This window comes from Curcuma longa, unplaced genomic scaffold (assembly GCF_044706935.1).
Source record: "Curcuma longa cultivar G26 ecotype Majalengka, Jawa Barat unplaced genomic scaffold, ITB_CL_G26_1.1 utg8573_np1212_1322966_RagTag, whole genome shotgun sequence".
Classification (NCBI taxonomy): Eukaryota; Viridiplantae; Streptophyta; class Magnoliopsida; order Zingiberales; family Zingiberaceae; genus Curcuma; species Curcuma longa.
Window position 1 is genome coordinate 1,237,479 of NW_027435604.1, and position 12,843 is coordinate 1,250,321.

General features: G+C 35.5%; 1 protein-coding gene across 1 annotated transcript; it reads right to left on the minus strand.

Moving 5' to 3' along the window:
* Positions 1-1,472: 1,472 nt before the first annotated feature.
* Positions 1,473-11,859, minus strand: LOC141820958 (uncharacterized). The gene is given in 15 exon segments (XM_074708327.1): positions 1,473-2,280; positions 2,418-2,533; positions 4,053-4,394; positions 4,700-4,825; positions 5,034-5,252; positions 5,340-5,425; positions 5,518-6,148; positions 6,150-7,179; positions 7,329-7,703; positions 7,800-7,935; positions 9,423-9,683; positions 9,768-10,085; positions 10,899-11,030; positions 11,168-11,275; positions 11,691-11,859. Coding segments are annotated over 15 exon segments (4,080 nt in total). The 5' UTR covers positions 11,790-11,859; the 3' UTR covers positions 1,473-2,179.
* Between the last annotated feature and the right edge of the window lie 984 nt (positions 11,860-12,843).

Here is a 12,843-nt window from a genome sequence, read left to right on the forward strand (position 1 = left end):
CCAATTTAATAGTCTCCTAATTCCCTCTCAATTTAATGGCAAAGTTTAAGCTTTAGAATTAGTAATTAAAGCTTTATTAAGAAGATTAAATGCTTCACATTTTATTACTTAAAATGAAATACTAGTAAAAATCTTAATGGTATGATTTTCATTCCTAGTTTCTTTTTTTTTATTAAGAAGCTACAATTGTTTTGTTTCTTTTTTCTCTCTCTTTTCTTTTTTAAACTTACATTTTTGTCATGTTAATTGTTTTATTTATACTACAATGAAATATTAAAAAATACTTCATGTAATGTTCAAAGGCTTAAGACAATTACTTTATATATATATATATATAATGATTCATATACACTATAATGTCATTATTACATTTAAGATTAATTTAAAATTTCCTAATTCTCTTGATTTCGTTTGGAGAAAATTCCAAGGCATAGTGGTGCAAGGGATGGTGATGTTGATTGATGGAAATAAGGGATCCATGATCACATGCATAAAGTAGTTGCATCACATGGACATCACCCACCTTATAGCTCACCCTAATCATTCATCCATGCCAACCATGCAAGCCATGTTCCTACAACACAACATCCCAAGTTTGAACATTTCTTCTGACACCTGATGAGATACATAATTTCTTAAATTTTATTTATGTTTGATGTTCATTTCACCCACCTCGAGCCTTTGGGATCATATGCCTTTGCAAATGATGCAAGAGAGCTCTATTTATAGTGTGAATTTCCTAAAGTCATCCCAATCTTTAGAGTGCACCTAATATCATAACAATTTTGAAAATTTTTATGTAAAAAAAATATAGTACATAATTATTTTTTTTATTAATCCAAGTACCGCCCAACTTATCTTGAAAGAAGAAAGTCTTCCCTCCTATTTCATCTACTACTAAATAAATCTGAAACACAACTTATACATACTTAGATATCACCTTTCAAAATACACAACTCTCCACGTCTAGAGAACAATACATACTACACTTACATCATGTCAACTCAAAATTTTAAGAGCCTCAAGCCAACAAGACAAAGGGATATAATTCTTTGCCTTGTGTGCAATTCTATAAACAAGCTAGGGGATGATTGAAGTGAATCAATTTACACTATACCGCTATTGCTTCTATTGCCTCTTAATCTTTAACAGCCTTCAAGCACAACTGCACTCCTTCCTCACCACAGCACCTAGACTTCGACTAGGAACTAGAGTGACCATCAACTCACCTAGCCATTAGAGCATGTGTTCCCAAGTACGCCAAGGCAAAGTAAATCAATAAGATATCATGCATCGCTAGGGGCAGAAGCAAGACCATAAGAAAACAAACAACAACAGAGATGCAAGAAGACAATCAAAAAGAATTTGAGGCAAAGAGATGAAATACAAAAACACAAGTTTCGATCGCTCCACCTTAAGTAGACCTTAGATCATATGGATGATATGGCTGAGCAAGTTGAGAATTGAGATGCATACTTTACAAAAGATGAACAAGGTGTTCCATGGAAGGAGCGAAAGGGCCACCACTCGCCAAAGTGTACAATTAATGTGTTTTCATTTGCCTGCAAGAACTTGTCTTATTTTTCAGTAGCATCACTAAGAAATCACTAACATCGTTACAACAAGTTAACAACAACAAAATTGTACATTTCAACTATTTGACATTCGTAAAAAAGGATCTTGCCCCGCCAACTTCGGGTGACGAATCTCTGAGCAAACTACTATTTTTCAGTAATCCTCGTCTCCGCAGCCATAACTACGACTTTGCCCATGGAAGAAAACAAAAGGTTCTATGTACAAATCGGACATGAAGGTCTCTAAGTGCATGATGCCAGTACAAACAAGAGTAAAATAAAATCTTCCACAGGTTAGGCGGCAAAATCCATTTCCTCTCATTTCCCATCATGCTCGAGGATTCAAAATTCACAAGATTAGTGGTGAAAACTTTGAACATTGGGATGTTAAGGAATTCGGTTCTCAAGTAGGTCACAATCTTCCAGGTGGAGAAAACAGTTGAAAGTGCATAGGAAGACGAGGAACCGACCTGTTGATGAGCATGTTGAGCCCAGATGCTGTTGAAATGAAGCATTTTTGCTGAACCATAAAGGTTAGTGAAAAAGTGCGTCAACTGCACCAGTCTGTATTGATGATCAGTGAATCTTTTGAATTTTCAGCAGTTTCACATTTTCTTCTGCCTTAAAATCAGCAACCGGCATTTCTCATCAGCAACTGCCACTACACCAGATTTGGAGTCCACTGTAGTGCACATAATGCTCCCCACTAATAGTCACAGAAGAATAGCAAATGATAAGGTCAAGGCATTTTGCAAAACAAGAAGGGTTACTAGGTGAAATTTTCCAGATACCCAATTGTAAATACTAAGAACTTTATCAAATTTCAAGCAAATAATCACTTACATTGGACTCGGAGCAAATTTGACAATTTCTTTCCGGTTGATAATTCCCACTTGTACAAGACACCATCATGTGTACCAATAAATCCATAACCGTTAGATACATCTACAGAAGAAGCCCTGCAATAATAATAGAATATTGATAAATATGCTTCGGTGTAATAGAATTCACTGTTTCATCTAGTAACTGTGTTTGCACAAGCTCTAACGATTTTATGCAAATCAATCAAGTTGTGACTTTAGTAAAATAGCCAACAAATATATAAGCTTTTAATGCCTCATCTCCTTGAAGCAATAAAGAATTGGACGAAAGCCTCTCTTAAGCAATAAGAATAAGATGGCTGTACTAGTATGATTGAGAAATCATGAATTTGGAAGCCTCATGAAGCAAACAAAATCAAATGTCTTTCATTAATCAAAATGCTGAACCAGTTAGACAGCGATACTGCCTGAGAAAAAATCAACTATCATGTTTGACAAGTAGCAAAAAAACTGACTGGGAAGGAAGAACTAAAAATTTCCCCTTTTCCAGCCAAAAATGTTCCAGGGTAGATGAATGATGTCTGTCTTAATTGCATGGTGATAAGAAATTTCACGTGAACAAATATTTGGCAACTTGTTTGAACAGAGTCTATAAGTATCAAGAAAACGTAAAAGTTGATGAGGAAAGTGAGAATAGATGTGGTACTGATGCAGATTAAAGATTAGAGTTTAAATTAATTTTCAGTATTGAATTTTTAAAGGTTGTTAAGTTCTTAAAAAGTTTCTTATATTTGTTAGACTAAGTTACCTTGTCTTAGGAAAATTAGTCTTTATTTTGGTTTATCAAAGAGGTTTGAATCCCTGTGTAATGGACATTCTTCAGTTGATCCAATTGTCCTTTCTCTTGTGAATTGTTCCTGATGCTACATTAGGTGCCCTAGATGTTGCTGATGCACTTAATATCAGTTGAGAATTAAATAGTGGGAAATGATCCATATTGCTCTCGAGACTGATAAGATAGACTACTGTATTATGACCAAATTAAATGGGACAGGACCTTGGCGGCGTTTGTTTTTGGACAAAATCATTGGTGCATCTTGTTTGTGCCTCATTATTTGATTTTTTAATTGCATTCTCACATTCTTCCAACAAAGAAAAGCATCTCTGATAGATCTCTCTTATTTGCTCTCAATCCTCTCTCACACCATTGCATACCTCTTAATAGCTCATAAAATCATGTTTGTGCAATCATCTCTATAAAACTCATAGCAAATTACCATGAATCTTAAATTCCAAATATTTGCAACTGTGAAAGAAAGAAATTGCTAGTAACACAGCAATTCAAGGATGAAACTATTGGTCGATAGGATAAATGATATGCTCTTTTACTTAGCAAGTGCATATTACAGGACTTTTATGTAGTCTAATCACTACCAATTTTAAACACCAAATAACTAATCTTTCTTTGATATGAAAAGGCATTTTATTGTTCTCATAGTAGAATCAACAGCAACAGATCTGACACAAATAAACATGTTATTGTTCACATAGTAGAATCATTTGCAATGCAAATTTGACAGGTGAAACCCATTTTCCAATTTCATTGGTGGCATTTAGAGAATAAGAGTTTGATTTTGATGCAAGAAATTTGAAGTACCTAAAATCCACCATGTGTCCCATGACTACTATATTTCTCACTAAAAGAGCTGGCCTCCAACATGCATTTGAAGTTTCCTGCCATTCTTTGGGGTGATTAACCACTTGAGTATCTGAATCTGTATCAGCAGAAACTAATATCCACACAGCAATATCATCTTGCCATGGAGTTGCAGCAGCTTCAGCAACACAATGATGTGAAGTCTCTTGCATGAGCTTCATATTCTGACAAGATGAAGTGCTGATCTCATTTTGAAAATTGAACATACCAATTGGAAGAATATGAAAGATCAAATTGCCTGGATTCACAAATCTGGCTAGGAGTACCCTCTTCGATATGTTCCTAAAGGAAAACAAACTTGCTCACAATACTAGAAAATTGTGTTACATAACAAACATTGGAAAATAAAGGACTTTATGAAAGCAAATATAGTTAACACAGAAACTACTACAAAGTTAACACAGATGGTCATGTTGAAGAACAAAAATATAAAATATCAAGCACAGTATACTCATGATGCTCACAATCAAAAAATTGAAGCATCACAAAAATCTACTATTCAAAATAGTGGAACAAATATATAATACTAACAGACATGGTCTAATAAATTAACTATTTTTTACATGTAACAATGTTAAGCAACCTACCATAAACCAAAGCTGCCAATGCCATTATGACCTACAATGAGACAGTCACTCTTCGGTACTGTTTTCAGCTCTATTGCAGGTCTTAAATAATCAAAACTTGGTAGCACAAACTCCTCCAAAGATTTACTGCAAAAACCAATGAGATATGACCATTGAATTACATATAAGCACAAAGTGACATATGTCAAAGAAAATCCCTCTTGAGGTTGATTAGAGCGTACCATCAGCACATAAAAGCATATTAAGGAGCATTTCATAATATCATCTCTTTAACAATTGCCAGTTAGACTAGCAAAAGAAAGAGAAGGAATATGTAAGATAGGATTGAAAATACCTCCAATTGCAGTTCATCAACCACACACGCAATGTCCCACTCACTTCAGCAGCTATGACATAATTAGGTTCACAAACTGCGATGCTGGAAAGGCTCTCAATGGTTGTCAAGGTAGCTGATGGTAGAACATATCCCATAAAAACCTTTCCAATTCGTACAGTATTTTCTTCATGACACACAGATTTGCACATAGAGCATGAGCAATGCAAACTTTGTGTCCTGTTGATGTTCAGGATTGATTAAATTGATGGTGTGAAATTCATTTGCCTAACAAATATAATTAGTGAAGTTCTGGTATTTCTATACCTGCAGAGAGGTGCTCTTATACTACTAACAAAAACAAGTGATTGCCCATCAGGAGTGAACTGTAAACAAGATCCTTTATACGTTGTCTATAAGAAGAAATCAATTGTGATAAGATATACTGAAAAGTGAGAAGTCACAATAGAACCTAAACGCAACATCTTTCAGTAGGATGACTTACATTTCCAATTGCCGGTTCAGGAAGGAGAGGCAACATAAGTGAAGTGTAGCCAATAAAATATGGACAGATCTCTCCCTGATCTTTTAAAGGAACCTTGTATATAAAGACAAACCTTTCTTCACTTTCTCGAATGCCACAGATTACAGAAATTTGTAAATCATCCTCGTATGGTCTCAACAAGATGAACAAGACTGGCTTGGGTTGCCTATAGCAGCCAGCAAGCTCAAAAGATTCATCCAATACTTCATCCGATCTTGCAGCTCTGAACAAAGAATCATCAAACTGATCGCTAGGATTTAGCTGTCTTTGGCAAATGTTTGTGGTTTGTTCATGTCTAATATTCCTTGTAGCTGGTTTTTCATCTGAAAACAATAGCTGTTCCATAACATCTATGTTTTGGCTAGGCACACAATTGACAGGCCCCTGATATGCTTGTTGGCAAAATTGGAAAGTTGGATGGGGATTACTCATGGAATCTGTAAAATTCTCCTCTGTACGATTAACAGAATGATCATGAAACTCAGAATATTTCACATTAACATCAACATAGTCAGTCGCATTTTGGGTATGTGAAACAACTGCTGAATTTGATTGATAACTTGTCAGCTTGGTTTGAACACTACTAGAAATTATCTGTCGGCCTTGCAGCTGTAACATCAGAATCCATATGATTTCTGCATATTATACTTTCTGAAAAAGGAATGTTGCAACTACCAGAAAACTGAGATTTATTAGAAAGCCTCCGAGACTTGTTGGTTCTGTGAGTATGTTGCCCATCATCCGAAAGCAATATCTTATCTCCATTCACATTAACCAGCAATACATTTGTAGATTCTACTGCTAATGCATGATTAAAACATGTTTGATCTCCAAGCTCACAAACTTTTTGTTCAGTAGCATCAAGAACTCCAAACTCTATCTGGTTATCCAAAACCAAACTTTGAATGTCTTTGCTGGTTTTACCATTCTTGTTTTGTGGCACTTCTACAATTGTTACTAGCGCACGCATATCTCCCTCATTTAAGTTATTAGAACTAGCATTTGCAGCAGTAGAGCATTGCCCCATGCACTCCATTTTACATCTTCCATTATTATAATGCAGCATAGGTTCAGATATTTCCTTTTCTTCATGAGAATCCTCATTGTTAACATCAGAATTCAAATATGGCAGGTTATGATTAACAGAAGCACCTAAACAGTCAGCATCTGAACGTTCTTTTTCAAGACGGAGATCATTATTAAATGCTTCTTCCAAATACTCCACAAGAGAATCTGTTAAATATTCATTCTTAATTGTCTCCTTAGGAAACAAAACTTCAGAGTCCAAAGGCTTTCCAGCTCTCTCACTAAGAATATTAAGAGATTTGGATGTGTTAATATTTTCTCTGGATTTAGCAGAAGTTTTACATTCAGATTCACAAGCAACATTTGTATGTTCATTTGGATGAACATCACAAACATATTTATCATCCTCATAGCTATCTGGAATCATATTCTTTGGATCTTCCAAATATAGTGTATGATCAGATGTTGTATGGGGCAAGCGATCATCAATAGCATCCTCCATTTTTGCCATTTGGCATGAAATTGAAATTTGGGCATTCAATGTCTCAGGAACTTTTTCTTGTGTTCCATTCATTAGCCTATTAGCATCCAGCCCTTCTGAAAAATGAGAAGCAAAGTTTACCAAAAATAAACGTGATCTGGTAAAGAGGAAGAATGAGCTACAAAAAGACAACTTTGTAGCACTGAAAACAGAATTGCAACTAATGCCTTCATGAGCCAATTAGTACTTGAGCTGTTGATCTTACCTTCATATATTTTGTCAGTCAACTGATCATTCTTAGCCATATGTTCTGCAGAGCTTGCTTTAAACAAAGTCGAAGTTGCACCAAGTCTCACTGCCTGGCTCCCATATCTTGACTTCCTTCTCACATAAGTCTTCTCAAGAAGAGGAACAGCTCGAGGAAGCAGAAAAGATATCATGGAGTTTGCCAATTCTTTATCAGATACACTCAGATCTGCTTTCTCAGAACCAGACAGTGGGCCAGTTTCTGGAAGTGAATCATTGACAAGTTCTTTTAAAGCAGCATCCGGCAAACTTGAACATTCTGATCCAGGATTTATGCATGTTGAACTTCCTCTCACTGATTGAAAATCAGCAGCATCACCTAGCAAGCAATATGCTATTGAAATCAAATATAAGCAGAAAAGGAGCTTTATTTAGCATGCACCAAGCAACCAGAAAATGATCATAAAGAGAAGATTCCAAGTATACTCACATTTTTCCACATCACATGTATCAGAAATGTATAATTCTGAATAATTTTCAGACGCCAGCATTTCTCCACTTTCCAATGCTTTTGGTAAAACACCTGATGGACTCAGTCTGGCATTTGATAACCTAATAGCATTTTTCTGTGAAGATCACATAAAAGAAGATATTTTATGAGAAAATGAAAAGTGAGAAAATAGTTCTACTATATATAAGCATGAGCAAATTGAAGTTATCATAGACAATATTCAAAGTTCAAAACACTATGATGAGCATCAACTAAATCATACCTGCTCCAATATGCATTTCTTTACGAGTATTGAAACAAGTGCATTTGTGTGCATGAAAATAGGATGAAAGTGAAAATCTTGTCATGATAGCCATATCTAATATCTAGAACTAGGTCCGAGAAACTAATGGTTAAAATATTTAAGCATAGTACTGATGCATCAATCCACATGTTAAAATGGTGTATACAATATGATAGTACATAATGTTACGTTGGCTATAATGTTGAGGTGAATATATGGGATTACAACAGAAAATATAACAAAAAAAATCTAATATCTTTAACAATTAGGTGAAGCTCAAATGAGTGGTAAAACCATAGAAAATAGGTTAATATGGTGTGAGCATGTTCAACAAAACTAAATAGATTTTTTTCTAATTAGACAAGCTAAATTGATTGCCATTAAAGCCCATAATGGCAGAGCAATCAAGGAAAAGCCCATTTAATACAATAACAGATTTGAATGGTACAGCTTGACATAGAGTCCAATGGTGGAATATGATCCATGCCAACCTGCAATAGTTGGAACTCATGGTTTATTGTTGTTAATGCATATATGATATAATCTTATGTATGTATAAGGCTCTTTAACTGATGGAGAATTAATTCGTTTTTCAAAACAAGCGTTATATAATGAGTTTCTTAATCTGCAAGAGATGCATCATGCGTGTCAAGCCAGAAATCAATATATAATCTCAAGTTCAATAGTGCTGTCATAATGTACCCCAAAGGTGGCAAATTCAATATTAACTAATAAACAAGGATTCAGAAATAGAATCTAAAAATGCTTCTAGGAATTTACACCAAACTGACTAAATGAACGTAAATGCCAAGTAAAAGAAAATCCTGGTAGAGCAGCCAGATGGTTTAACAGGCTGATTAGTAACATCAGTCAACTTTGTCATTAGCTAGAAGGTATAAGAATGAGCAAAGGTATTGAACCAAGATTGTAGCACAGTTCTATTTTTCAATAGTAGGTGAGTTCTGACTCTTGAACAAATGTCTGAATAACAATAGACTAGTTTGACTTAAAATCAAGTGTGCTAAAACATCAAAAACAATGTTGATCAACTACAAACAAAAGAAATGTACCCCAATGAATACAAGAAACTTTTTTTAAATAACAGAAATTATAATAATAATAATAATAATATACAGGAAGTATTATTGTTGGTCCAGTACCATCATTTACATGCCTGTGCTATACGGTTCTCAAAAAGTATTTCAATATCAAATGCATTTTTCAAAGTCAAAGAGAAGAATGGCATAAAGAACCATCACACTCCATGATCATAGACAGAGCATGAAGCATCAGTAACTCGACAAATTATAGTAGATTACCGTTCTATTGTCATCATCAGAAACATTGTTCACTCCAGTGGGACAGGGATATTGACCTGTAGAGTTATTTTCCGTGACATAGATAACATGTTTATCAACAGAATTATCAGAATCTCCCATCTCCTGTGACAGAATGTTTCTTTCTGGAATATGATGGAAAATTCCTCTGCATTTACAATCTGCTATTTGTTGGCATGTATCATCACTTGCAGCAGCAGCACTCTTTGGTAAGACACCAGGATGATGTTGAGAATCCTGAATCTGAATAATATGATTTCTTGATGAGAGTAAACTCTTTTCCTTGATATGATTTTGGTTTTTAATTTCAGAATGAGAGAAAATTACATTTTCTTTCTCTAGATTTCCAGCTGTAGAATCGTTTGTCACATGGTGGTAACAAATCCTTTTAGCTTTAACTGTCTTGCTTCTGTCTCTTGTACGTACTTTGTCCCTCACACCCCTTTTTCCAGCAGTCTGATGCTTTTCTGTGTGCTCAAGTAAATCACTACATGCAAAAGAGTCGGGAGGCTGCATCATTTTATCCAATCTTGGAACTTCATTTCTAGCAGTAGGCAATACAATATCTGATTCTGCTACTCCTTGTATATTGGCCACAAGCTCACGAAGCAATCGTTGAACAAATGGATTTCTAAACCCAAAAAGCTGCATTAAATCAGAAAGAAACCAGAACTGAATGAAAAAAAAATCTAAATTTCTATACCAGTTCTGTGGGGTATTAGCATGTAGGGCATAACAATGTAATAATGGACCCAAAAGACTTACTAGATGAATAACATGGACAAAACCAAGTGCTATTGAAGAAGATAATTGTGGCATCCAATTTCACAAACAAATTTAAAACATCATTGTATGATACTTGAAGGGCTAAAATCATTTTTAGTGCATGTAAGACAGCCTGAATACTTCTTAATCAAGTAATTCATATAACACAATGGTAGCAACTTGTTATTTTGCAATTAGCACCATCCACATGTAGCCATTTCCTTCTTAGGACCACTGATCCTACATCCATGATCATTATAAAAATTGTAATTTCTCATCAAAATGACAGAGCAACCCAAAGGCAAGTCATATGGTCAGTTCAGACAGCTTGAAGAATTCAGAAACAACTCGATGGACACTATAACAGGTTATAAGCCCAAACCAAGCACATAGTAGCATCTGGAGCATGATGGGCATAACGAACAAGACTAGGCACAACATGGCTCCCAACAGCCCCTGCCAAGCATAGCCTAGCTGGCCAAATTATTATTTTCATCACATTACAAGTCAAAAAGAAAACAGCCAAATAAAAAAAGATTGCTCATTTTGATGAACAAATATGAAACCAACAAAAGATACAGCCACTTTAATATCGACATAGTAGTAATTAGATTTGGTAAGAACCAAACAGCTTGTGCATCAATCCTTTTTGTTAATTCTGTAAAGTTGTCGTTGCGGTAGAAGAAAACCTACCTGGATCCCATCAATCTTGGAACAGAATCGCTTTCCATTTCCAGTTTTTACCCTTGGAACATTCTTCTGGAAGTTCACCCATGCAATATCAGGTGTATGTCCAGTAGAAGACTCTCCATCAGTTGATGTCACCTGCAGATGGTATCAGTATCATACCTACAAGGCTAATAAAGAATGGAAGAACCATAATAATGTTTACACGAAAAAGGGAGGGGAAAAAGGGAGAAGCTACTACAGAATAAAATGTGAGAAAACAACTTGAAACAGACCATAAATAGAGGCCCTTTTACACCTTCACGAATTTCCATTTGGTATATGTTTCCACCATGAGTTCGGACAGCATGATAACCAACTGGGTAAGGATATCTGTCTTTCCCCTGCCAAAATTGCCAAAAATTAGAGTAAGAACCATAGCAATGTCTAAGAAACCACGAGCAATGTAAACAATAATGTGGCATGGTCTGAATGAACATTTGCAGAAGTTATGATGTATAAAAAAATGTCCATAAAATTTTTTCTTTGCCCTTCCTAACGTGTAATCACCGAATTCATCTTGCATTCCTACAACTCGGTATAAATTCCTTCACATTATTCTCACCGATACTTCTTTACCGTAAAAACCCCTTCACAGAGCAATGCCTTATCTGGAGAATCAACTCAACTGACGGTTCGTAGCATGACCCAGAGCCTAGATTCACAAGGAACTAACTAATCGGAGATTCTTGAAGTGGAAAGAAATCGAGATCGGAGATAAATATCTCAGAGACAAAGAGAGGAAGAAAGATCACTAACCCTAGAAGAGCTCCAGTACTTCTTATCCCATGGCCCGAGGTAGATGGCGCCAATGAAGGTGATCTCGAGCTCGCCGCCGAGAGAGCTCCCCTCCTCCATGACGCGACGCGAACAGCGTCAGGCGACGACAAAGGCCGCCGTCGCTCCCACCGACACGAATCCGGTTCCCTCCTCGGAGGGAAAGACGAAAGACGCAGCGCAAGAGAAGCGCGTTCCAAATTAAAAAGTCACGACAAAATAATGGGCCCTAGTGGGCCGCCCACCTTCGCTTAAGGCGGGCTTGGCCCGTCACAGAACCTTCACTATAAAAATTATAGTGATAGAAAATATACATAAGAAATTTATAATAATAAAACTATATTAAAAATTACACAATAAAACTAAATTATATTATGAATTGTGCATTAAAGAAATATTGGTTAAATCAAATCCATCTACGCTTCCTGATTTATCTTAATAATCGATGAAAAAAATATTAAAAAATATTGGCATGAAAATAATAATGAATAATTGAAGATACAAGAGGGCCGACAAAGTAAGGGTGGCATGAATAGTGACAAAGTTGACGAAGATGTCAACGTAAACCCTAGTAGGCACAAGAAGGGTCATAGGTTCGGGACCACACTAGGATGATCCACTATAACACTAATATAACAAGGACATCGACTAGAAATCAAGTAGTTAATGATCCACTACTTAAGACACTAATTAGTAGAAGAAATATAATTAACAACAAAAATTATTCCTAAACTTCATTATTATTATTTTTCAACATTTTGAGATTTGTTGTGCAAGCATGAGAATATATTATTTTTTATTTTTATTTTAAAAAACGTTTTAATAACATTATTTGTGTCTCTATCTCTTGTTTACCTCAACTTGATGTGCTTGCTCGAGGTGGTTTAGGGTTGAAGATGATAAAGGAGAATTCAAAGAAGGCAAGCAACAATGATGTATGCATGTGCATAGGAAATAACATGACAAAAAGATAAAACCCCTCGAAATATAATCAAATCCCTTTCCCACACATTTTGGATGTAAGCAAAGAGGTCGATATAGAGCAAAGAAAATGTAGATCCGATCGAATATAAGTACTCACTCTCGATAAGTTACATCATCCCTACGAAGTAGAGTAGGCCCCTCTAAGTAAACA